The sequence below is a fragment of the Anabas testudineus genome, chromosome 5, assembly GCF_900324465.2.
Source record: "Anabas testudineus chromosome 5, fAnaTes1.2, whole genome shotgun sequence".
NCBI lineage: Eukaryota > Metazoa > Chordata > Actinopteri > Anabantiformes > Anabantidae > Anabas > Anabas testudineus.
The window spans coordinates 3,568,509-3,595,896 of NC_046614.1; the positions used below are offsets into that span (position 1 = coordinate 3,568,509).

The 27,388-nt window shown below is 42.4% G+C and overlaps 1 protein-coding gene across 1 annotated transcript in view; it reads left to right on the forward strand.

The window, feature by feature from the left end:
- Positions 1-27,388, forward strand: part of LOC113151697 (receptor-type tyrosine-protein phosphatase gamma-like) — a 353,442-nt gene that overhangs the window by 230,628 nt on the left and 95,426 nt on the right. The window contains exon 5 of the mRNA XM_033325969.1: positions 8,954-9,049. Coding sequence (XP_033181860.1) covers positions 8,954-9,049 — 96 coding nt within the window. The remainder of the gene's footprint in view (positions 1-8,953; positions 9,050-27,388) is intronic.

Below are 27,388 nucleotides of genomic sequence, written 5' to 3' on the forward strand. Positions count from 1 at the left end.
AGGTATAGTCACTTCATGTTGGATGCCTTGAGCTTTCAAACATTCTTGAAACTCTCTTGATGTGTACTCGCCCCCATTGTCTGTTCTGAATCTTTTAACAGCATGTGAATGTTCTTTCAAATTCTTCAAATTTGTTTAAAACCTCATTCTTGTTCTTGGGACCACAAGCATCACTATGAATCAGCTGCATTCTATGTTTGGAACGAATCCCTCCAAATTGACTTGTAAGGCTGTTTAGACAGTTTACCTTCCACACATGCCTCACAGAAAGAAACCTGTTTCTGTGGAGAAATCCACTCCGTTCACCAGATCTTTCAGTTCTTTTAGCTTAGTAGTGTGACCCAACCGCTGGTGCCATAAGCTGATTGCTACTGATTCACTATGACAAACAGGCAAGTCCTTCTTTTGATCCAGCTGATAAAGTACATCAGCTCTTTGTGTTCCCATTCCTTGAAGGGTTCCATTTTTTCCACATATGTAACAGGGAGATTTCCTGAACTGCACTGTGTTGCCTTTCTTGATAGCTGCTCCCACTGAAAATAAATTCCCCGAGAGCTTTGGAACATACAACACATCATACATTGTGGCACGTCACCGAGCTTTACAGACTGTGCTTCCATGACCTCTTGTAATTTTGAAGAATGTTGTTATCACGTCATGTGCTTTGATGCTCCTGAATCTATCAACCATTCAACCTGTTGTGCCGTGTCAGTTGAATTTGCCTCTTTGGTTACAAAGGCACTTCCACCTTCTGCATCATCACAGATCATGCTTTTAGCCTTGTGAGTTTTCCTTTTGGCTTTATACTTCAAACGGACACTCACGTTTAATATGACCTTCTTTTCCACATTTATAACACCGCCACGTGGTTGGTCTTTCTGCTCCTACTGTCCTGGAGTTGTCCGGTACAGTTCCCCTACACCAGTGCTTCTCAATTGTTTTCTGTTACCCCCCCCCCCAGGAAGAACTAAACGTTCGCGCACCCCCCCGAACGCAAGCCCCCCCCGACACGCTGAGATGACATAGCTGATGCACCACCTGAAGTAGCACAGCTGTAACTGTCATTTGCATTTACTCACTTTTGCTCTTCATTTATTAAAGCTTGTTGAACAAACTGCAGCGTCAGATTGTCGATCTTATTTTCTAATGCAGTGACAATGGTAGCAAACCTAGGTGGCAAACTACCCAAAAGTGTTACGATTTGATCTTCTTCTTTCATTACAGCTCCTATAGCTGATAGCTGATCAGTCAGTTCCTTCATTTGCTTCAGATGCTCAGTTAATTGACATCCTTCCTTCATTTCACATCGAAAATATTTTTTCTTAAGGAACTGTTTATTTGCCAATGTATCTCTCTCAAACGCCTTTAAGCGTAGTCCACGCTTCTTTGGGAGTCTGGCAGCTTGTTACCAGGTACAGCTGGGGTGTACTCACGTTCAGCACTAACATGAAGAATGCTTTCTCTCTTCGTTTGGTAAACTTCGCTTGTGCGTTAGCATCCGCGGCTAGTGCCTCAAAACTAAACAAGGACTCGCACAGGTAGACCCCCTGGTCTTTACACAAGTCAGTCTTCACACAAAGAGGGCTGAAAACAAGCGCTGATGCTTCCCTGCTCTTTTCCGAAGTGTTTTCGGAAAAAACAAACCTGTCAGTCCAATACTTTTGCTTATATGTTAAATCAGTAGTACTATGACTGCAGCCTTATCCTTAAACCAGCCTCTATTCTGGTGGTTTCAGACTTGCCACAAAATGTTTGAACCTAGCTACAGGGATTGTGCAACAACAGCAATAGTGATGTCACGCTGATATTGGGTGATAAGGTCTGACCCAACATTCAGTGTTCCACTTTGTCATAGCAATTTCAGAAGAGGCTGAGGTCAAGCCAGGCAAGTTCTTCTGCACTGAACAAGATAAATCAATTCTTTATAGACAAACATATAAAAGTACAGAAATATAAGTGGACATGGTGTTACAACAACTAATTTACTGTGTTGTAAGCCCTAAAATTGGCAATTATCAACATATAATCACAACTATGCATAGATAAAAAAAAAAAAAAAAAACTGTCCCTTTTTTGTTTGTACATGGGCATGATCATTCCTTATTCCTTCCTTACTTAAAGTCTGAACACCATGTAGCAGTTGTATGTCCTAAATGTACACAGTTGGTACCAGCTAGGCATGATTAAGCAGCTATAGACCAACAAACGTGATGAGGCTGTTGCTCAGTGAATCATCTGACTGGATTGCTTGTCCTCATGTCTTGTTTGTATGCTGGTAGCTTCCCTCTCTGTATAAATATGGAGAGTGTGGTACAACAGGCCAGACACTAAATGACTAGTGACACACACAGGTTTGTGTTGGCATGCCACAATTGAGCAAGTGCTTCACTGGAGGTGTAACTGGACAATAAAGTAATGTATGGTGATGGCTATCAGCTTTATAAGATGCATAATATAATGTTTGTGTAAGATGATTAGAATGTATTGACATTTTAACCCCAAGTGAGCAAAGAATTGGACTTAAAATATTGAATGCTGCAAGCTTAGTGTTACATTTTCCCAAACAATATCTGTATTTTACTTCACAAATAAAATTTAAATAAAATTAAATAATATTTAATAAAATAAAATAATTGGGACATGACCAGACTGACCAAGACACTTGAGAGTCTTGGGGACCAGAAGATTTATACGTTTCACTATTTTTGGCAAAGATTTCATAATTTAAAATATAAAATTATGTTCCAAAGTTCCAGCTTGATCGTTGTTACCAATGATTAGACATACAAAACTGGTCCTTTACTGCTTGTTGTTCTCAGCACAACACCCTGGAACTTACTAAAGTAAACTGTCCTAGCTTAATACTGAAACTGTCAGTTTGCTCCTGAGCTAAACCGAAATAAAGCTTTTAGACTACATGGAATCTCACGCAATTTTGTTGTTGCATCTTTGCCAAGTTAATTATGTTTTGGACTAAAGGAAGCTTCATTTGTACATTGTCATCATGTATATAGATATTGTCATATTATTTAATCATTTGTTTATCCAGAGTGTGATGTTTTGTACCATCAGCAGAGATTGGAACGATTGAACCATAGTGTGATTATCACCAAAATCTGAAACATATTACATATAGTGCGTTGCATACCTTCATGTAATCTCTTTACATTTTTATGTCGGTGAAGATTCTCAGTCGTCCAGGTGAAGTTATCTGGAAGTTGAGTCATGGCAACTGGACTTCATTTAGTTAGTTGAAACGTTTCGCTACTCATCCAAGTAGCTTCTTCAGTCTGAAGATAGTTGGTTGGAGGCCGCAAATTTATGCTCCAAGACTGGTTTCACTCCACCCCTTGCCCTGAATAGGCTCGTTAGGTGAAACAAAGGATGGGGGGGATGTGAAGGATGTAATGATCAAACCTCTGGCCACCCCCTCTTAACACCTAAATGGGTCGTTAAGTTTGTCCAACCTGGTGCAGGTATGAACTGGTTCTGGCCTTTTTGGGGATAGATGAAAGGGCAGCATGATAAATAGAAGACAGGTTGTGTCTAAGTCCTCCACCTCTGTTGAGAGAGGGAGTGTTGATTTGCACATGCAGGGCTTCCCTCACCCCTCTCTCAAACAACTTGTCCTCTCATCCCATCCCATCCCATCCCATCCCATCCCATTCTCATCCGCTTATCCGGGGCCGGGTCGCGGGGGGAGCAGCTTAAGCAGAGATGCCCAGACTTCCCTCTCCCTAGACACCTCCTCCAGCTCTTCCGGGGGGACACCGAGGCGTTCCCAGGCCAGCTGAGAGACATAGTCCCTCCAACGTGTCCTGGGTCTTCCCCGGGGCCTCCTCCCGGTGGGACAGGACCGGAAAACCTCCCCTACGAGGCGTCCCGGGGGCATCCGAAACAGATGCCCAAGCCACCTCAACTGGCCCCTCTCGATGCAGAGCGGCTCTACTCCGAGCTCCTCCCGGGTGACTGAGCTCCTCACCCTATCTCTAAGGGTGCGCCCAGCCACTCTACGGAGGAAACTCATTTCGGCCGCTTGTATCCGCGACCTTGTCCTTTCGGTCATGACCCAAAGCTCATGACCATAGGTGAGGGTAGGAACGTAGACTGACTGGTAAATCGAGAGCTCCGACCCCTGGCTGCGCCTAGAAATCCTGTCCATAAAAGTAATGAACAGGATCGGTGACAAAGGGCAGCCCTGTCGGAGTCCAACATGCACCGGGAACAAGTCTGACTTACTACCGGCAATGCGAAACCAAGCTCCTACTCCGGTCATACAAGGACCGAATGGCCCTTAACAAAGGGCCCCGAATCCCGTATTCCCGGAGTACCCCCCACAGGATGCCACGAGGGACACGGTCAAACGCCTTCTCCAAGTCCACAAAACACATGTAGACTGGATGGGCGAACTCCCATGAACCCTCGAGCACCCTAGCAAGAGTATGGAGCTGGTCCAGTGTTCCACGGCCAGGACGAAAACCGCATTGTTCCTCCTGGATCTGAGGTTCGACTAGCGGCCTAACTCTCCTCTCCAGCACTCTGGAATAGACTTTCCCAGGGAGGCTGAGGAGTGTGATCCCCCTATAGTTGGAACACACCCTCCGGTCCCCCTTTTTAAAAAGAGGAACCACCACCCCGGTCTGCCAGTCCAGAGGTACTGTCCCCGATCTCCACGCGATGCTGCAAAGGCGTGTCAACCAAGACAGCCCTACAACATCCAGTAACTTAAGGTACTCGGGGCGAATTTCATCCACCCCTGGTGCCTTGCCACCGAGGAGCTTACTGACTACCTCTGTGACTTCGACCAGGGAAATGGACGAATCAACCTCCGAGTCCCCAGCCTCTGCTTCCTCAACAGAAGGCGTGTCGACGGGGTTGAGGAGATCCTCAAAGTATTCCTTCCACCGTCCTACAACCTCCCCAGTCGAAGTCAGCAACTCCCCACCTCCACTGTAAACAGTGTTGGCAGGAAACTGCTTTCCCCTTCTGAGGCGCCGGACGGTTTGCCAGAATTTCCTTGAGGCAGACCGATAGTCCTCCTCCATGGCCTCGCCGAACTTTTCCCAGGTCCGAGTTTTTGCCTCTGCGACTGCGCGGGCTGCGGCACGTTTGGCCTGCCGATACCCATCAGCTGCATCAGGAGTCCCACAGGCCAACCAGGCCTGATAAGACTCCTTCTTCAGCTTGACAGCTTCCCTTACTTCCGGTGTCCACCACCGGGTTCGGGGATTGCCGCCACGACAGGCACCAGAGACCCTACGGTCACAGCTCCGAACAGCCGCATTGACAATGGAGGTGGAAAACATGGTCCACTCTGACTCAATGTCTCCAGGCTCCCTCGGGACCTGATGTAGCTCTCCCGGAGGTGGGAGTTGAAGACCTCTCTGACAGAGGATTCCACCAGACGTTCCCAACAGACCCTCACAATACGTTTGGGTCTGCCAAGTCTATCCAGCTTCCTCCCCCACCGGATCCAACTCACCACCAGGTGGTGATCAGTTGACAGCTCAGCCCCTCTCTTCACCCGAGTGTCCAAGACATATGGTCGGAGGTCAGATGACACAACCACAAAGTCGATCATAGACCTCCGACCTAGGGTGTCCTGGTGCCACGTGAACTGATGGACAACCTTATGCTTGAACATGGTGTTCGTTATGGACAAACTGTGACTAGCACAGAAGTCCAATAACAAAACACCACTCGGGTTCAGATCAGGGAGGCCGTTCCTCCCAATCACGCCCCTCCAGGTGTCACTGTCATTGCCCACGTGGGCGTTGAAATCCCCCAGTAGGACGACAGAGTCCCCAGTCGGAGCACCTTCCAGTACCCCTTCCAGAGACCCTATGAAAGCCGGGTACTCTACACCGCTATTTGGCCCGTAGGCACAAACAACAGTGAGAGACCTATCCCCTACCCAAAGGCGCAGGGAAACAACTCTCTCGTCCACCGGGGAAAACTCCAACACATGGCAGCTGAGCTGGGGGGCTATAAGCAAGCCCACACCTGCCCGCCGCCTCTCACCATGGGCAACTCCAGAGTAGAAGAGAGTCCAACCTCTCTCGAGGAGTTGTGTTCCAGAGCCCAGACTGTGTGTGGAAGTGAGCCCGACTATCTCTAGCCGGTACCGCTCAACGTCCAACACAAGTTCAGGCTCCTTTCCACCCAGTGAGGTGACATTCCATGTCCCAATCGCCAGGTTCCTTGTCCAGGGATTGGGTCGTCGAGGCACCTCCCCACGGCTGCCACCCAATCCACACTGCACCGGCCCCCTATGCTCCTTCCTGCGGGTGGTGGGCCTACAGGAAGTCGGTCCCACGTCGCTCCTTCGGGCTAAGCCCGGCCGGGTCCTGTGAGAAAGATCCCGGCCACCAAGCGCTCGCCTACGTGCCCCAACCCCGGGCCTGGCTCCAGGGTGGGGCCCCGGTGACGCCGATCCGGGCGACGTAACAGTCCTTGATTTCATTTTCATCATAAGGGGTTTATTGTCCTCTTTGTCCAATATTTTAACGTCACAGTCCTTAAATGAGTGTCCATTATCCTTAAGATGAAGGTACACCGCTGATTCGGGACCTGAGGTGTTACTCCTCCTGTGCTGTGCCATCCTCCTTTGTAGCGGCTGTTTGGTTTCTCCAATGTACAGTTCAGGACATTCCTCACTGCATTGGACCGCATACACTATAGTATATAGTGTATGCGGTCCAATGCCTTCATCTTGCGGCCTCCATCCAACTATCTTCAGACTGAAGAAGCTACTTGGATGAGTAGCGAAACGTTTCAACTAACTAAATGAAGTCCAGTTGCCATGACTCAACTTCCAGATACTTTACATTCTTAGGAACATACACTTACACTACACCAAAAAGTACCAGTGCAATGCTGAATGCTGTGCATAATTTGCATTCGATTCCTCTTTTAGTTTGGCAAAGCTTGTATCCTGCTGCTGTGCAAATATGGTATTTTCAACAAAGTCAAGAAGAAAACAAGCTATATTCATTTGCTTGTTCACTGTGAGACGTCGTTTTCTCCGTATCTCGGCTGGAATCTCTGGCTTTTCAGCGTGGAGAAACTCGGCTTGTCTAAAAGCTAACAATGGAATCGCATCCTAACGGGTCCCCCGAGGCCAGCTCAAAAAGTAGAAAAAAGATAATAAAACAAAGTGCAAAAGTAATGAAGTTTGTGTCCCTTGTCGCAGGACCCAATATGGATTTATATAAAAAACACAAAAAAGGTGGAAGAAAACATTAAATACGCAAAGAAAAGAACACAAAAAGACAGAGCTGCTTTACAGCTGACTTTTTTATATATTATTAAACTGTGGTTCCATGCTAGGGAAGATTCATCTAAATTATGCCACCTCCTTTCCGGTCTATGTAATGTCTGTTTTAATCTATGGATTTGTGAACTGCACCATGGAGCTAGTCCCCTCTTATTCACTTCCTTCTTTTTCTGAGGGGCAATAGTATTGAGTATTGTTTGGAGTGAGGCTCCAATATTATCTACAAGATAATTGACTTGTGCTGGAGTAAAGTTAAGATGACTGCTCTCCTCTGTGTTGATACATAGCTCTGAAAATTATGTATATAATTTAAAATTTAATTTATAAAAAACATGATCTTTTCTATGTCTGTATAAATATTTAATTAAAGCCACAATTATTTTGTAACAGTAAAATAACAAAATATGTTCAGAATTGGTTATTAAGTATATATCATATAATCAGTAGTTATATTCTTTCTTAGCAATTTAAGGTAAAAAATAATAACCTATGAACACAGTTGTTCTGGCTTCTTGGCCTCTTTGGCTCTGCCTGAGAAGTAAACCTGTGGTACAAATTATAAGTGCAGTATTGTTACCAGGCAGCAAAGGAATAACCAAAGACGTCAAGTTGCATATTGGTAATATAAATCCAGTATTTTTTGACACTGTACTCATTATGCTAGCTTTCAAAAAATACAGATCCCATATATCTTTAATAGGTTGTAGCTATGCTAAAATGCTAAAATATAAATATTTTCCTGGTATTACGCTTGCCTCATCATAATCATTCCTACAGTCACCTTAGTGTCCTATGTCAGTACAGGCAGAAGGACAAATAACCATCATCAGGGCAAAAACTGTTGTGTTTCTAATCATTGAGCTGCTTACTCACTGCTACATTCAAATTCACAATCTCCCATTTGAATTTAATTAATACCAGTCAGTGAGAATTTGTTGTTCCAGTTGAGCTGTCTCTGCTATAAATTCACCAAACAGACTCTATATCAGGCTGCTTGACAAAAGTTAACTCTGCAAATAGATCAAAAAGCGATGCACAGGGCTCTTTATGCGAGGATTAGCAAGCTGGAGAAAGCGCTACACTAGTGATATTGACAGTGTTGATTTTGGCTAGAAAAAATCCTCTAGAATTGCTTTTGGCATGCAGAAATGTGTGTACTAGTGCTACCGATTATGTACACACATGCATGAATATGGTTTCTGTGTACATGCACACACATTCAAGCACAATTGTCTATCACTGCTGCTTGCACACTGCACACACATGTACTGTATTTGCCTTAATGTGTCATGTCATTCTATCATCATAACAACAGATACCTGAGTGACCAATTTTGTATGGGTGTGTGTGTTTGTTCTCATTGGTCATATTATGATGGTAATATTAGCTCTAAATCTAAATCAAAACTTAGTGCAAGGTTGATGCCTTCTATCAAAGTTAAGTCCAGCTTATAATTATATGAAGTACACTTAATAGAAAAAAGGTTTATTTATATATGTACTGTGGGTAAATATTTTATTCACATACACACCCACATATTTTGTTTCAGATATAAATTCCAAAAAGAGATGGTGCCTGGTGACATTAGCAACTTTAGAATTGCAGTCATTATAGCTGATGTGATTTGATGTCTTTGTGTCTCCCAGCATAACTATTCATTACTTCTGTGTCTCACAGATGCAGATCTACATGTACAATTCAGATGACTTTGACAGCCTCAGTGCAGCACTCAAGGAGAAGAGGATCATTGCAGCAATGGCTGTTTTTTTTCAGGTACTTTTTTTTATCCCAAGCTTGTTTGTGAAGGAAGAAGGTAAAGGTTTTACTAGGACTTATCTTTTATGGTTATTGAATCACTGTCATTAGCCCTTTTTACACAGAAAAATTGCTGTACTTTAAAACACCACTGTAAAGATGCTCCATTGTACATTTTACACACGTAACTGACAACTGGCTTTAGCTGTGTGAGTTTAATGCAATGTATGATTTATTTGTATAGCGCCAATCTACAACAGAAGTTATCTCAAGGCACTTTACAGTATAAGGTTTAAGACCTCACAGAAAATATTTATACAAAAAATTATAGAGAAAACCCAACAATCCCATTTGAGCAAGCTTTAGGCAACAGTGGAGAGGAAAATCTCCTTTTAGAGAAAGAAACCTCCAGCAGAACCAGGCTCATAGTGGGCGGCCATCTGCCTTGACTGGTTGGGGTGAGTGGAAAGAGAAGAGAGAAAAGAACAGCAGGCAATAAGACAACAGCAAGCAGCAAGAACACTGGGCAGGCCAACTGGATTCTGGAGATGTACAGCTCCAGGCCTAGGATACCTGCAGAAAAGTACAGAGAGAGGGAGACAGAGAGGAGGAAACACAACTACAGGAGAGAGAAGACACAAAGTTAATTACATGCAATGGTAGCATTTGAATGGATAGATGAGAAAGGACAGAGGAGAGGAGCTCAGTTTATCAGTAGAGGTCCCCCAGCAGACTAAGCTATATCAGCATAACTAAGAGATGGTTCAGAGTCACCTGGTCCATCTCTAACTATAAGCTTTATAAAAAAGGAAAGTTTTAAGTCTAGTCTTAAATGTGCAGAGGGTGTCTGCCTACCGAACCTGAACTGGGAGCTTGTTCCACAGGAGAGGGGCTTGGTAGCTAAAGGCTCTGCCTCCCATTCTACATTTGGAAACTCTAGGAACCACAAGTAAACCTGCAGTCTGAGAACGTAGAGTTCTCATTGGAAGATATGGAATTATAAGGTCTTTTAAGATAAGATGAAGCCTGATTATTAAGGGATTTATAAGTGAGGAGAAGAATTTTAAATTCAATTCTGGATTTTACAGTGAGCCAATGGCGAGAAGCTAACGTAGGAGAAATATGATCTCTCTTGCTAATTCCAGTCAGAACTCTGGCTGCAGCATTTTCGATTAACTGGAGGCTTTTTAAAGAGTCATTGGGACATCCTATTAATAAGGAATTACAATAGTCCAGTCTGGAAGTAACAAATGCATGGACTAGTTTTTCAGCAACACTTTGGGACAGGATGCTCCTAATTTTAGCAATGTTTCTAAGGTGAAAAAAAGATAGTTCTAGTGATATCTTTGATGTATGAAGTGAAGGAGATATGCTGATCAAAGATTTCTTACAGTATTACTTGAAGCCAATACTAAGTCATCAAGGGTGAGAACGTGATTAGACATAGTGTCTCTGAGATTTTTAGTCCCAAACAGTATAACCTCAGTCTTGTCTGGATTTAGGAGAAGGAAATTGGAGGACACCCAGGCCTTTATGTCTTTTAAGCATGCTTGAATTTTGACTAATTGATAAGTTTCTCCTGGTTTCATAGATAAGTATAGCTGGGTATCATCTGCATAACAATGGAAATGTATAGAGTGTTTCCTAATAATATTGCCTAAGGGGGACATATATAATGTGAAAAGAATCGGTCCAAGCACAGATCCCCGTGGAACTCCATATCTAACTTTGCTGTGCATGGAAGATTCATCATTAACATGTACAAACTGAAATCTATCTGATAGATACGATTTAAACCACTCTAGTGCTGTTCCTTTGATCCCAATGATATGTTCCAATCTGTGTAATAAAATGTTGTAATCTATAGTGTTGAATGCAGCACTAAGATCTAACAAGACGAGTATAGAGAGTAGACCATTGTCTGATGCTAATAGAAGATCATTAGTGACCTTAACTTAATTTTATTTAATACAGAATCACAAATAAGACCGAAAACTCATGTTTGAAACATGGAATTTATCCCCGACACCTACATAAACATGAAGAAATATTTTATTTGGAGCCCTGTCGATCTTCGGCTCGACATATGTATGTGAGCAGCTATTCTCCATCATGAACTACGTTAAAAACAAACACCGCTCACAGACGACTGTTTACAGTCCTGCGTAAAGATGAAAGTGACTTCGTACAGCTCTGTGCGCAGAGGTTCAGGAGCAGATAAAATAAATGTGCTTTTTTTCCGATTAACTTTTTAAATTCATGTCAAGGCTCCGCTACAAGCTCCGACAGTCCAAAGGCGATATAAGGATGACGGCTCAGGGCATTTTCTGTTTACTACGTGGATAATTTAAGTTCAGCTTTTGATACATTTGAAAGAGACCTTCAACTCGGCGTTTGTTTTTTGTTTTTCTTTTTTGTTTCTTTTTTTTCCAATATTTTTTGTTTAAAACGTGTTTATTATATAAATTTAATTTAATTTTCTCTGTAGCACTAAAATACATGCCACAAGAAACACACTAAAGTTGTGGATACCAAACGTAAAGGTTAAAAAAACAAACAAACAAACATTATCTTCATTTGAGATGTCAAATAGTATTTGCGGCTCCCAGTGTTTTCTTTTCCGTGGAAACCGGGTCCAAATGGCTCTTTGGGTGTTAAAGGTTGCTGACCCCTGGTTTAGAGGAATTAATTACTGAAATTAATTCAGAATGATCTATGGGGAGGAAGCAGTCTAAGTACGAGCATTGTCTTGCAGATGAATCTAAAGTTGTTGTACAGTCCATGCTGTATGCAGGGAGGATCTGATAAATTTTTTCTCTAATAGTTGTGATTTTATTTGTAAAGAAATCATACCAATCATAAAATCATTGCTGTTGAGAGTTGGTGGAATACTAGGCTCAACAGAGCTATGACTCTTTGTCAGCCTGGCTACAGTGCTGAAAAGAAACCTAGGGTTGTTCTTATTTGCCTCTATTAATGAGGAGTAATATGAGGTTCTAGCTTTACGGAGGGCTTTTTTATACATTATTAAACTATCTTTCCAGGCTAGGCAATATTCATCTAAATTGGTGGAACGCCACCTCCTTTCCAGCTTACGTGATTTCTGCTTTAAGCTACGGATTTGTGAATTGTACCATGGAGCTAACTTTCTCTGACTGACTAGCAACAGTAGGAGCAACAGTATCAAGTATTGTTCCGAGTGAAGCAGCATTACTATTAACAAGATAGTCCACTTGTGCTGGAGTAACGTTGAAATAACTGCCTTCCTCTGTGTTGGTACATGGCTCTGAAATAAAAGATGGAATCAGTTCCTTAAATTTGTCAACAGCATTTTCACATAAACATCTACTGTAGTGAATCTTATCTGTAGGTTTAGTAAAGTTTGGTAGTGTAAATTCAAATGTAATTAACAAACGGTCAGATAAAAGAGGGTTTTGGGGAAAAACTATTAACTGATCAACTTCCACACCATATGTCAGAATAAGATCAAGGGTGTGGTTAAAACAGTGAGTGGGCTTATTTACATTTTGGATAAAACCAATGGAGTCTAATAGTGAATTAAATGTAGTGTTGAGACAGTTATCATCCACATAGATATTAAAGTCACCCACTATAATGACTTTATCTGCACTAAGAACTAAATAAGAAAATCTTAGAATTCAGTTAAAAACTCAGAGTAAGGGACAGGAGGACGGTACACAATAACAAACAGGACTGGTTTTGATATTTCCAGTTAGGATCAGAGAGGCTAAGAGTGAGGCTCTCAAATGAATTAAAACTATGTTTAGGTCTGGGGTTGATTAACAAACTTTAGTGGATGACTGCTGCTACTCGTCCACCCCGACCTGTGTTTCTAGGAACATGATAATTAATATGACTTGAGGGGGTTGACTTATTTAGAGAGACATATTCATCCTGCTGCAGCCAGGTTTCAGTAAGACAGAATAAGTCTATTTGATGGTCAATTATCAAATAATTCACTAACAGGGATTTAGACAGGAGAGATCTAATATTTAAAAGTCCACATTTGATTGTTGTCTTGTTATTGTGTTCTGAGAGAGGAGTCATTTTTAATTTTATTAGGTTTTTATGAATAACTCCTCTTGTGTTAGTTTTTGATATAAATAATTTAGGTAGTCGGGGAGAAGACACTGTCTCTATGGGGTTACAGTAGTTTTGGGGGGGGTGCAGGAAGCTGCAGAGAGGTGTGTAAGACTGCGTCTCTGCATCCTGGGCTCCACTCTGAGATGTCAGGGTTTAGGTCGTCTAATAAACTCTGCCATATTTCTAGAGAGTTGAGACGCATCATCTATAGTGGGATGGATGCCGTCTTTTCTAATCAGCCCAGGTTTTCTCCAAAAAGTCTTTCAATTGTCTATGTAGCCCACGTTGTTAGTGGGACACCACTTAGACAGCCAGGGGTTAAATGATGTCATGCGGCTAAACATGTCGTCGCTGGTCAGATTGGGAAGGGGCCCAGAGAAAACTACGGAGTCCGACATAGTTTTGGCAAAGTTACACACGATTCAACGTTAATTTTAACTCCTGTGTGAATTATAATTTTACTATATACTATATTTTACATATACTATATATATGAGTTTTAAATAAGACTCGACGTCGCCCGCTCTGGCCCCAGAGTTTTTCACGGTGCGGAGCTGAGTCTCCAAATCACTCAGCCTCGCATCCAAAGCTGTAAATACACTACATTTATTACAAATTCCCTTCTCACTAAAGGAGGCCGAGGAGAAACTAAACATATGACTAACTGAGCAAGAGAGAGCAGGAGGAGAACAGAGAGAAGAAGAAGAGGGAGAAGACACAACAACACAGTATTATGAATGGTCCTTAAGCAACACTGGTGTATGTTATAACTCTTACGCCAGTAGTGCTTTTCACAAACACTATGAATTTAGTTTAAAGTTTGTTAAACTTCCATAACAATACCATCTCCCATGGTTTTCTGCTGCCTTCATCCAACTATCTGCACATTACAGAGCTGTACCTTGCATCTCCCCAATTCTCTGCCAGCTTTCGATGGCTTAACATTTTGCGTAAACAAAGCCAGGTGTAACAGTAATCATTAATATACTGAAGACGATGTATAACATCACTGTTTGAGTTCAAATCATGTTTCTTCAGCAATGAAACAACCATAGCATCTGGTCTCACAATAAAACGTCACCAAGATTTCACACCCCTTTCTTTTGTACACCCGACGCCATCTTGGCTCTTTCACACAGCTGGTGGGGCAAACTTGCTTCGCCTCGGACACCTCTCGAGGGGGCTTTAAGGAGGGTCTTCTTGGACCCAACACACTGGTGTACTATTTAAATAGCACAGCGAGGTAGCATATTGGCCCTGTTGAAGAAGCAGTGTAAAAGGGGCTAATGCTGGACACCAGAAGGTGAATCTAGAGCTTGGTAAATACCTCAATCTGCTAAGGTTTTTCAAATGTAAGTAAACTCATTTTGTAAAAATTTGTGGAGGCTCCACTGTCAAGAAGTGAGGATATGATATACTGTGACTACACCAAGATTAGCTATACCTACAAGTTTAAATTGCGATTAACTGAAAACAATACATAAATCAACTTAGATCGACTTAAACATACAGCTGCAATTTTTTTTTTGTTTGGTCAGACAGGTCAACAGACATTGCTAAAACCAGATTAGTAGTTTGAAAAGTCAAAGTGTATAAATTACTTTATAAAATCATCCAGTTAATGCTGTTGAGTAACTTTATCAGTGAGCTGCTCAGAGCTTGTATATTTTTGCTTATTTAGCTTTTTCAGCTTCCCACTCACAACACGCAACACAGAAAGTCCAGCCACCAGTGAAGTCCTATCTCTTCCTCTATTCTGCTGAGTGGACCTGTGGGACTTGGATCACTGTTGGCTCTATCACTCTTAATTTGCAGAAATAAAAAGTTTGTTTGAAGCCATCGATTACCTAAGTGAGCATTAAGTTGGGCCATTAACTAGCTAATATTTCCTCCTCTCAATCCAGTCTCATTTGCCATATAACTGTATCTGTCTCCTTTTCACTACTATGCCCTCAAGCTTTGAATCTGCTTAGCTATACATTATATACGCCCCTGCTTATCTGTTTCACTCTCTGTATTGTTTTATTCTGCTATGTCATAGTATAGTTCACAAAAGCACATTTTTAGTTAGAAAGTTGGAGGCACAGTCTCTCTAGGATATAAAACATGAAACAATGTTTGCAGAAAATATGAGATACTTTTTACATTATAAATAATTGAAACAAAATCCTAAATAAAACATCATGTGCACAAAGATGGGCATCCTTATTGACATTTGCCATAGAACACCAGAATTGGAAGGTCTGCCACTGGCGCCCTGTGCTTTTCACAGGTGAGAGCAGGTTCACTCTGACCCACGTGACATACGTGAAAGGATCTGGAAAGCCAAGGAGACGATTATGCTGCCTGTAACATTCTTCAGCATGACTGGTTTTGTGGTGGTTCAGTGCTGACCTGGGGAGGCATTTCCATGGAAGAACCACAGACCTCTACAGGCTAGGCAATGACACCCTGAGTGTAATTAGGTATTAGAATTAAAATTCCTGGACCCACTGTCAGATCCTGTGCTGGTGCAATAACATTTTAGCAAAATGGATTAACCTACTGCATTGTGTCTTTGAATGCAGCCCTCTCTTTTCATCCTTTTGTTCCAAACACATACCCCCGTCCATATCAGTATAAATATACTAATATGTAGCAGCTGGATAGTGTAGTGGTAAGCTCGCCATCGGCCTCCATGGAGGAGTCCTTGGTTCATATATAAGTATCTCCAGTAGTGGTCCTTAGGCAAGATCTCTTTCCCTTTACCTTGTGCCTTGTACCTCACTTGTAAGTTAGTTTTGATAAAAGCGTCTTGAAAATTACAAAATTTAAATATCCAGCATGTTTTAGTCCCCACTGAGATCTGATGTGTTTTTAAAGTGCTCTTTAAATTTTTTCAAGCAGTGTAGGGTTGGGGTGGCTGTGGCTCAATAGGTAGAGCAGTTGTCTGCCAATCACAGGATTGGTGGTTCGATTGGTGAGCCAGGTCAGCTGCATGGCAGCTCTGCCATTGGTGTGTGAGTGTGTGTGCTTGTGTGTGTGAATGGGTGAATGAGATGCAGTGTAAAGCGCTTTGAGTACCAGCTCGGTAGAAAAGCGCTTTATAAGTGCAGATCATTTACCATTACCATTTGTGTATTATATATTATCATAACTGATGCATTTGTTTATAGCTTTAATGCTGCAGCTGCGAACAATGAAGCAGATCTCTTATACTCTTATAACTGAAATTGATTTACATTTTTCTGGTTTCTGGTTTCATGGTTTGTGAATGTCACGTCAGGAATTACTTACTTATTTTTTGATTATAGTGCACATTGTTAAATAATTCAGCATCTGAAAAACAAAATAACATGCAACTACAGTCAATAAATACTGCAAAAAAACATGTGCCTCTGTAATGTAGTGGAACTAAAGTTTGAAGTATAGTAACATGGAAAATGGAAATGCTCTAAAGTAGAAATACCTCAAAATCCTACTCAATTGCAGTACATATGTTATTTTCTACTAATGATAATTATTGACTCTTAGGTACCCAAACCTTAAGGAGCATGTAATATTGTCATTTGATTTTGTTCTTTTATATCATTATAAAAATGAAAGCTTACAAATGCTGTAATATTTATATTTTTCCTACAAAGGTAATGTTTCCAATTTTTACAGCAACAAAAAAAAAATTAAAGGAAAAGTTATTAAAAAATATTTGTTGTTAATATATTCAATGGTTGTCCAATTTTTTTTTTTTTTTTTTATTCAGCACCAAATCAGTCATCTTAAGGCACTTTACACTATAAGGTTTAAGACCTTATAGAGTATATTTGTATAAATATATATATATATATATATATATATATATATATATATATATATATATATATATATATATATCCAAAAAGAGTTATAAATTAATTTGCTTTTCCATGAAGGAAATAAGTATTTGATCCCCTATCCGTCAGCAAGATCTCTAGCTCCCAGGTGGATCTTATACAGGTAACGAGCTGACATTGGCAGCCCTCTCAGCTCGTTACCTGTAAAGAGACCTGTCCACAGAAGCAATCAATCAATCCAGATTCCAAACTCTTCACTATGACCAAGACCAAAGAGCTTTCCAAAGATGTCAGGGACAAGATTGTGGACCTACAGTTCTATCATTCTTAAGTATTTCTCTATTACAGACTACATTGTTGCTTCTGTGTCATGCATTAAACATATAGTCGCTTACTGAAATAGATGGTAGCTGTAAACAGCTATTACTGCCTTTTTATTTGCTTATTTACAGCATTGCATGCCTCCACTGTTTGCCACAGCCTCAGCTAGAAGCAAAACCGAGGCCCGAGGGATGCAAATCACACTGAACATCCATTCAACTTTTTACTCTTTGTTCCTTCAGTTAACACAAGAATCCCACTGGGTCTCATTTCATGTGATTTTAGGCCATCAGCACCTTCTTTGATATTATAGGGTGGAATGAGAGGCAAGTAAAAAAAAGAACAAAGAGAATGGAAGAAGAACTTTCTCAGACTGTAAACTCCATATCTTCATTCGCACTCTTGCTTACTGACAAAACAACCTAAGTAGACAATGACAGAGAGCAGGAAGGAAGAAAATAACAACCTAAGATGCGATTTTTAAACATCCTCATTCTCTTGGCATCGATCGATTTAATAAAAACAGCGGATGGAGCTGTGGTTTTAATAATTTAATAATAAAGTGACATTTTAAGTAATTTTATTGATCACTGTATAAGAATTATCCATACAGGAGTTATATTTTTAGAACCAGCTTTGGAAGAGTAAATGTATCTGTAAAGCTGACAGGAAGAATAGTTTTGCCCTTTGATACTTATCCTTTCAAGTGCTTCTACATCTGTTATTTGAAATGACTGGATAAAAAGCACTGAAATAACCTAAAAAATATATGTATTTATTAATTTTATTATCAGCTAGCTTATCTGTCATAGAGGAATGTGAATACATGGTATTTACTGAGAGAAAGATATGATTCACTGATTGACACAGTGGTGTTAAAAAGGATGGTTCAACATGGTGTTAGCCTTAGGTCTAAGGATCAGCAGATGGTCCAGTCTCATTAAGTCTATATCTCAGAATATACATTAAGATTTGATCCCTCTACAGTATTATGAATCTACTCTAGAAAATGCTCTGTGTTTTTTATTCTACTTCTACTAGTCAACCCCTCCTGTTTAAATGACTCGACGTCCCAAACTCTTTGGACAGGTAAATTCATTGGAAATATTTTCAAATACCCTATAGTCTAGCTCCAAGAATGACAATTAGATCTTTTAACTAATAATTTCTTGACCCTTAACTTGACCTGGAAGTCATACCAGACCAGATAATGAATGTCTCAGAGCTGTTATTTCTGCTCTGAGGAGCGAGGAGGGATCTTTGAGGAAAGAGGAGAAACAATATAGGAGACCTGCCTTTTACAGATCAGACACATCTCTTTATTGAGAACCTGTTAGTGATTGTGCAGTTTTATACCAAAGTATATAAAAAACAATTTACTCTCTCTAGATTATTTTTTATATTTAGTTTCAGGTGTGCCATCACACTTTAACACATTTTAATTATCTATTGTCCTTTTTAGACTTGTGTGTATGGTAGAAATAAGGTATGGTTTGATATATTTACTTTAGCCTAAAACATTTGGGCTAATAAACAATTTCTACGAAATTATATAACACATTTTAAACATAAATTAGATGAGGCTACTGAATAATAACAGAATACTGAAAAAGTACAAATATATATGCTATATATATCATATATATGATCTGTCTTTTCAAAATGTCTCATTGTTCTGTCTTAAGGGTTATTTGGACAATGCATATATAGGCAAATAATAACTTAATTACTAAACCAACAAATGCCTACACATGACTCAGACATCTGACTGACAGCTGATCCAGTTGGGTTGTTAGCATCATAACAGACATCTGCAGATGAGGGTTCAGAGGAAAGTATGTTATTTTAATGTTATTTTCTAAAAGGAGATGTCTTGTTTTGTCTTTTATCATTTGTCAAAAGGACTAAGTTACAAGCAGTAGATGCAAGGAAAATGTGGAATGTACCCAAAGTCCATCTGTTCATCCATCCATCCATTTTTATGTTTGTCCACTCAAGGTCACAGGAGTGCTTGAGCTGAGAGGCAGGGCACACCCTGGACAGCCCATTGCAGGGCAGACAACCATTCACACCTATGGGCAATTTAGAGTCTCCAGTTAACCTAACATGCATGTCTTTGGAGGTGGGAGGAAGCCAGAACCCACACAGACACAAGGAGAACATACAAACTCCACACAGAACGGGCACCCTGGACAAGAAAGATCCTGGTTTGATTCCACTAGTTGGGTGGAATCGAACCGGGGTCTTTCTTGTCCACCGTGCTGTCCGGTCTATTCAGCCATCCATTATCCAAACTGCTTTTTTTTTAAGTTGCAGAAGTGCTGGAACCAATGTGAGCTGTTATTGGGCGAGGTACACCCTGGACAGGTCACCAGTCTTGTACCCAGAGTTAATCTAGTTAAATTATGGAACTAGTAGTGACTTGACTTTTAGTCCTGTTAATCTTTACATTGTGTAAATCTGCACAATCTACCATATCACAATGTAACCAGTAGGTATAATTTCCTTTAATGTCCTTTCAGAATGACTGAAAGCGTCCTTTAGTGTAGGTCTAAGAATGAAGTACACTCAAAAAAATTCACTAGCGGGCTTGTGCACTTGTATGTGTATATGTATATTTTATTTTCAGTTAATTTAAATGTAACATGTTTTTTGATTAAAAATACTTTTTTCTAATAAAGTCCATGTAAATATGTGTAATTTTACTTCTACCAACATGTACTATGAAGACTACCCACAAACCATTTAGACAAATTAGAAGTTAAATTCTCCTGGTATCCAGAAGGTGACAGTAATTAATTACAGCTTCTTGATCAGCTCACAGAAGAAGAAGAAGAAAAAAGAGCAACTGGGCATGCGCATTGTACATGGACATTTCAAATTTAGTTTCGGCAAGACGCGGACTGAACTGTTACAATATCTGAATTAGAAGAGGTAAGAAGAGAATTATTTTACCAGCTTTTTTTTTTTTTTTTTTTTTTATTATTCAAAATATAATTTTTTTGGCATATTTGTGCAGGTTTAGAGAGCAGGTGGATCTTACTCATGTTAGTTTGCTAACATTAATTTCAGCTAAAAGCCATTTTAGCTAAATGATCTGGTTGGTCGACATTAAGTAATTCCAAGTCCAGCCAAGCTTGTTACACATACTGAAAAAATATCTCATAATGTAATATACAGTCTATGGACCTTTCTCACTGCAAACCATACTGACACTGTAGTACTGCTGCTTCTGCAAAGCTGGTGATGTTACTGCTTATACTTTCTTTTCTGTTGCAATAATAAATAAATATTACAGTAATTAAAGTAATAAAAGATACAATACAATAAAAGCTTATTATTATCATGAACTAACCATTGAGAGACCTTTATAATGACCAGGTATAGTAATTGCAAAGACAAAATGTGTCTAACAAATCAATAAATCAATCAATCAATCCCCAGAACTAATTTAAAAAAAATAGTTCTGATTTCATCAGTTAATCACACCATCTCCCTTTTGCAGGTGAAGACAACTTAAAACTACTAAAGAACCTTGTATTTTGAGCGCTTGATTGGCTACATACATATGTAAGTACATAACCAATGAAGTAGCAGTTTTGTGTCGATATCGTGTTTTCTTCAAGGGTGCCACATTTTTTGTGACAGTGTGTGGTGAGAGTAAATGCCATGCATGTAATGAAATGCTATAGTATACAGGTGCTGATCATATAATTAGAATATCATCAAAAAGTTGATGTATTTCACTAATTCCATTCAAGAAGTGAAACTTGTATAATATATTCATTCATTCCACACAGACTGATATATTTCAAATGTTTAGCTCTTTTTTAATTTTGATGATTGGAACTGGCAACTAATGAAAACCCCAAATTCAAGTATCTCAGAAGGATCAGAGGATTTTTAGAAATCTTGGCCAATACTTATTGAGCTAAGTACTGCATTGTTGTCGCATCTTCCTCTTCACAATACCCCCATATTTTCTATGGGGTTAAGGTCAGACCAGCTGGCCAATTAAGAACAGGGATAGCATGGTCCTTAAACCAGGTATTGGTAGATTTGGCACTGTGTGCAGGTGCCAAGTCCTGTTGGAAAATGAAATCTGCATTTCCATAAATCTGCATCTCCATAAAGTTGGTCAGCAGCAATTAGGTAATATTCAAATTTTCTGAGCATGAAGTGCTCTAAAACGTCCACATACACCTGTGTTGACCTTGGACCTCAGAAAATACAGTGGAGCAGCACCAGCAGATGACATGGCACCCCAAACTATCACTGACTGTGGAGACTTTACACTGGACCTCAAGCGATGTCGATTCTGTGCCTCCCCGCTCTTCCTCCAGACTCTGGAACCCTGATATAAGGAAATGCAAAATTTGCTTTCATCAAAGAACATAACTTTGGACCACTCAGCAGCAGTCCAGTCCTTTTTTGTCTTTAGCCCAGGCGAGGTGCTTCAGACGCTGTCTGTTGTTGAAGAGTGGCTTGACACAAGGAATGCAACAGCTGAAACCCATGTCTTGCATATGTCTGTGCGTAGTGGTTCTTGATGCACTGACTCCAGCTGCAGTCCCCTCTTTGCGAATTTCCCCCACATTTTTAAATGGGTTTTGTTTCACAATTCTCTCCAGGGTGCGGTTATTCCTATCGCTTGAACACTTTTTTCTACCACATATTTTCCTTCCCTTCGCCTCTCTATTAATGTGCTTGGACACAGAGCTCTGTGAACAGCCAGCCTCTTTTGCAATGACCTTTTGTGTCTTGCCCTCCTTGTGCAAGTTGTCAATGCCTTTGGACAACTGTCAAATCAGCAGTCTTGACCATGATTGTGTAGCCTAAAGAACTAGACTGTTGTTAGGTGTTTTGAGTTAATTAGCTGATTAGAGTGTGGAAAAATCCTTTCTTTGTATTGGTCTTAAGTAATATTCTAATTTTCTGAGATACTGAATTTGGGGTTTTCATTAGTTGTCAGTTCTAATCATCAAAATTACAAGAAATAAACACTTTAAATATATCAGTCTATGTGGAATGAATTTATACATTATACAAGTTTTAGTTCTTCTTCATTAGTTTAGTTCTTCTTTTAGTTCTTCATGGAATTAGTGAAATACATGTACTTTTGGAAGATATTCTAATTATATGACCAGCACCCGTACTTTGATCCTGGTTTATTGGTGGAGACCAAAAACCAGACTAAAAAGACTAAAAGAGAGGGAATATTGGACTTGAATTTATCAGTTAGGCACAAACAGACTACTGCTATGAACCTTTTGGAATTTTATGGTTTTCTGCATTAATTTCATAAATGTAATAAAATATGATTGTATCTTCATCTTAATCAAGAGTATTAACAAATATAATGTGCCTAAAGTAATAACACAAAAAACCTGCTATTTTATTTCTTTATTCAGCAGGCAGTATATATAAACAAAGAAACGGTGTACACTAAGGGCGCTGCACTAACAGGCAAGAAAGTCCATCAACACAGGGTAATAACTGAAATTGACTGCTCTAGCAGGCAGGAAGACAGATACGTACAGTCCAGGATTAACGGGTTCAGACATCTTCTCTAGTCTTCCTAGAGAAGATGATGGCTAACAAGGTGCATGGAGGTTGAGGAGCAGGAACATGCAGAGGATGTGTGGTATCTGAAATGAGAAAGGACCATATATAAGTACAGCGCAAAATGTGCAAAAACGGTGACAGAACCCCCCTCTCAATGACTGCCACCGGACGGCCCACCAGGCTGCTCAGGATGGGCATGATGGAAGGACCGCACCAGAGCAGGATCCAGGATGGACCGAGCAGGAACCCAGGAACGCTCTTCAGGACTGTACCCCTCCCAGTCAACCAGATACTGAAGACCCCGCCCCCGCCCGCCGTGAACGGAGCAGACGGCGGACAGTGAGGGCCGGCGCACCACCAATGAGCCGGGCGGGCGGAGGGGGCACGGAGGCGGGAGCCAGAGGACTGGTCCGAACAGGCTTGAGGTGAGAGAGGGTCCTAGGGAGCCTGAGTGTCACAGCCACCGGATTGACAATCTTGGAGACAGGAAAAGGACCCACAAAGCGGAGAGCCAGCTTCCTTGAATCCACCCTCAGCAGCAGACCACGAGTGGACATCCACACACGTTATCCTGGGGTGTACTGGGGGGCTGAAGGCCTGAACAGAGGGTATGTCCGAGTCTTGCTCCTGGGATGAGAAAAGCGGAGGTTGATAACCATAGGCTGCTTGGAATGGTGAGAATCCAGTTGCTGAGGAGGGAAGGTAATTGTGAGCATATTTTGCCCAGAGAAGGGATTTTGACCAAGTGGAGGGTTCTTTCGAGCAGAGACAGCAGAGGGTCCTTTCCAATTCCTGGTTCATCCTTTCGGTTTGACCGTTTGATTGGGGATGAAACCCAGAACTGAGGCTGGCCGTAGCCCCCAGGAGTCGGCAAAAGTATTTCCAAAACCTCGCCACAAACTGGGGGCCTCTGTCAGAGACAATGTCGGATGGAAGACCATGCAGCCGGAAAACCTGTGACAGCATGACCTCAGCTGTCTCCTTGGCAGAGGGCAGCTTAGGAAGGGGAACAAAGTGTGCAGCTTTAGAAAATCTATCAACAACATTGAGTATAGTTGTGTTACCTTTAGATGGAGGAAGGCCTGTTATGAAATCCAGAGAGAGGTGTGACCAAGGATGGCGAGGAATCGGCAGTGGGTGCAGGAGCCCAGCAGGAACTCTGTTGGAGCAACAAAGTCCCTGACATCCGCGTAGAGAGTTGGCCACCAGAACCGTTGTTTGATCATGGCTAGAGTTCTATCAGACCCAGGATGACTGGCGAGATGAGAAGAATGGGACCACTGCAGGACCTTCGACCTGAGAGCATCAGGAACAAACAGACAGTGGGAAGGACAGTCAGGTGGAACAGGGAGATTGGCGGCTGCATCAGCTACCTGTTTCTCTATGGGCCAGCGTGCAGCACTGACAAAGCAGGACGAAGGAATGATGAGATCCGCTCGCTCAGAATCCTCAGTGTCGGGGAACTGGCGGGACAGGGCATCAGCTTTGATATTCTTGGACCCTGGCCAGTAGGCGATGGAGAAATTTAACTGGGTGAAAGACAGTGCCCACCGAGCCTGCCGTGCGTTAAGCCTCTTGGCAGAACGGAGATATGCCAGGTTTTTGTGGCCGGTCCAGACCACAAAAGGTTGCTCACTCCCCTCCAGCCAGTGGCGCCACTCTTCCAGTGCCAACTTGATGGCCAGCAATTCTTTCTTGCCCACATCGTAGTTACATTCTGCAGGAAGCAGCTTTCTGGAAAAGAAGGCACAGGGGTGTAACTTATTGTCTAACACTGACCTTTGAGAAAGGACTGCTCCCACTTGAGGAACTTGAGGCATCCACCTCAACCACAAATTGGGGTCAGGGATAGTGAGGATAGGAGCTGAGGTGAAGCGGTGTTTGAGGTCACGGAAGACTTTGTCAGCCTCGGTGGTCCAGATGAACTAGGACTGGTTGGAGGACAGTTGGTGGAGTGGTGAGGCAACTGAGCTATAATTGCGAATAAATCGCCTGTTAAAGTTTGCAAACCCCAGAAAGCGTTGTAGCTGTTTCCGGGAGGTGGGAGTGGGACACTCGAGGACAGCCTTTGTTTTTCCTGGATCCATTTCAATGTGATCAGGTGAGATCATGTATCCGAGGAAGGTCGTGGATGACACATGAAAAGCACATTTCTCCGCTTTCACAAAAAGTCCATTAGCTAAGAGTCTTTCTGGGACCATGTGAACGTGCTTTACATGCTCCTGCAGGTCCTTAGAAAAGATGAGGATATCATCAAGGTACACAAACACAAAGTTATTGACCATGTCTCGGAGCACGTCGTTGACTAGGGCCTGGAATACAGCTGGAGCATTAGTAAGCCCGAATGGCATCACCAGGTATTCATAATGCCCATTCAGGGTGTTGAAGGGGGTCTTCCATTCGTCCCCTTCCTTGATCCTCACCCTGTGGTTTGCGTTCTGCAGGCCTAGTTGGTGAAGATCGTGGCTCCCTGAAGGAGCTCAAAGGCAGAGGAGATGAGCGGGAGTGGATATTTGATTTTTATTGTGATGTCATTGAGGCCTCTATAGTCAATGCAGGGACGAAGCCCTCCGTCCTTCTTACCAACAAAGAAGAATCCTGCACCCGCTGGTGGGGAAGAGGGTCTAATGATTCCGGCTGCAAGAGATTCTGCCATATATTTCTCCATAGCCAGCCGTTCCTGGGATGAAAGGGAAAAAAGACGACCTCTGGGTGGGATCGACCCTGGAAGAAGCTCTATGGTGCAGTCATATGGTTTGTGTGGTGGCAGAGCAGTAGCTTGGGGCTTACTGAAGACCTCCTTCAGGTCCAGGTATTCAGAGGGAACGGAGTTCAAGCGGGGATATGAATCAGAGGAGGAATCACCTCTGGAAACCGCATTGGAGGCCGACGACAGACATGATGATGCACACCTGGGGTGCCACCCCAGGATGGCACCTGTGGCCCAGTCAATGTGGGGGCGATGTTTACAAAGCCAGGGGTGGCCCAAGATCACAGGATTCTGTGGACATTTAGTAATAAGGAAAGTGATGTTGGTTTTATGGTAACCTGAAACTGTGCTGGACACAGGCTGGGTCCGGTGTGTGATTGTAGGAAGAAGTCGGCCATCAATGGCTTTGACTTGTAGCGGTTCAGAAAGGCACACCAGTTCCACCCCCAGCTGTTTACCGACATCCTCATCCAAAAAGTTGGCGTCAGACCCTGAATCAATAAACACTGGGAGACGGACAGACTAGAAATCCCCACATATCAAGGCATGCATGGTCGGACGTGAGGGAGAAGACAGTCTGTAGGTTCGGCTCACCAGGACCCTCACTGTCCCTGATGAGGCCCGTCTTTTGCTGGGCACCTGTTCAAGTAATGTCCCGCAGAACCACAGTATAGACACAGGTTACCTTTAATGCGACGCTGCTGCTCCTCGGGAGGCAGACGGGACCGGCCCAGCTGCATAGGTTCTGGGGCATCACCCGCCGGGGCCGGGCATGCATCTGGATCGGCTGCCGGTTTGTGGAGACAGGGTGGAGGAGTAGAGGAGAAAGGAGCTGGGAGAGGAAGACGGCGAACTGCGCTCTCCTGCTGTTGCTCTTCCATCCGTTCCCGCAGTCGGAGATCCACCCGGGTAGCGAGGTCCACCAGATCGTCTAACGTGTCCGGTAAGTCTGTGGTAGCCAGTTTATCCTTGATTGTCGGAGACAAGCTCTGATAAAATACATCAAACAGTGCGTCCTCATTCCACTTACTTCGTGCTGCCACCGTGCGGAAATCCACGGCGTAATCGTTCACGGTCCGAGCCCCTTGAGCTATACGCAGCAGCCGGCGTGAGGCATCTTTGGAAGGCGCTGCGCAGTTGAAGACTTTCCTCATGGCCTCCGTGAATGCTTGGACTGAGGAGCAAATAGGAGAACGCCGGTCCCATTCCGCCGTTCCCCACTGTCGAGCCGGTCCTGACAGCAGTGAGATGATATAGGCGATCCGTGAGTCCTCCGATGGAAATGAGGACGGCTGCAGAGCGAATATCAGAGTGCACTGGGTGATGAACGATGCACATGCCTCTGGATCACCAGAAAACCGTTCAGGTGGAGGAAGATGTGGCTCACGGGCGGCAGCCGCCGATGGTGAGGTATCCGATCTTTGCTGGAGTGAAAGATACTGAAGCTGCAGAGAAAGGCCTTCCAGCTGTTGCTCATGACACCTGATTGCCTTTGCCTGTGCCTGTGCCTGCAACTCTCTGAAATCGACTGCTCTAGCAGGCAGGAAGACAGATACGTACAGTCCAGGATTAACGGGTTCAGACAAACAGATGCAGTCTCCCTAGAGAAGATGACGAACTGACAGGGGAGCAGAGTTTGTGGAGTGGCTTATGTAGTGATGAGGTGGAGACAATGACACAGGTGAACCAGATGATGGCTAACAATGTGAGGATCCGCCGCCTACCTTTCAGTCTGGCCTCTTATTTTGAAGGTCCCATTTCCGGGCGGTGTGGTGTTCGTGCTGCAGCTTGTCATTCGTTAAGCTGATTGATTGCACCTGTTGTGCACGGGAGGGTTTTTTACCTGCA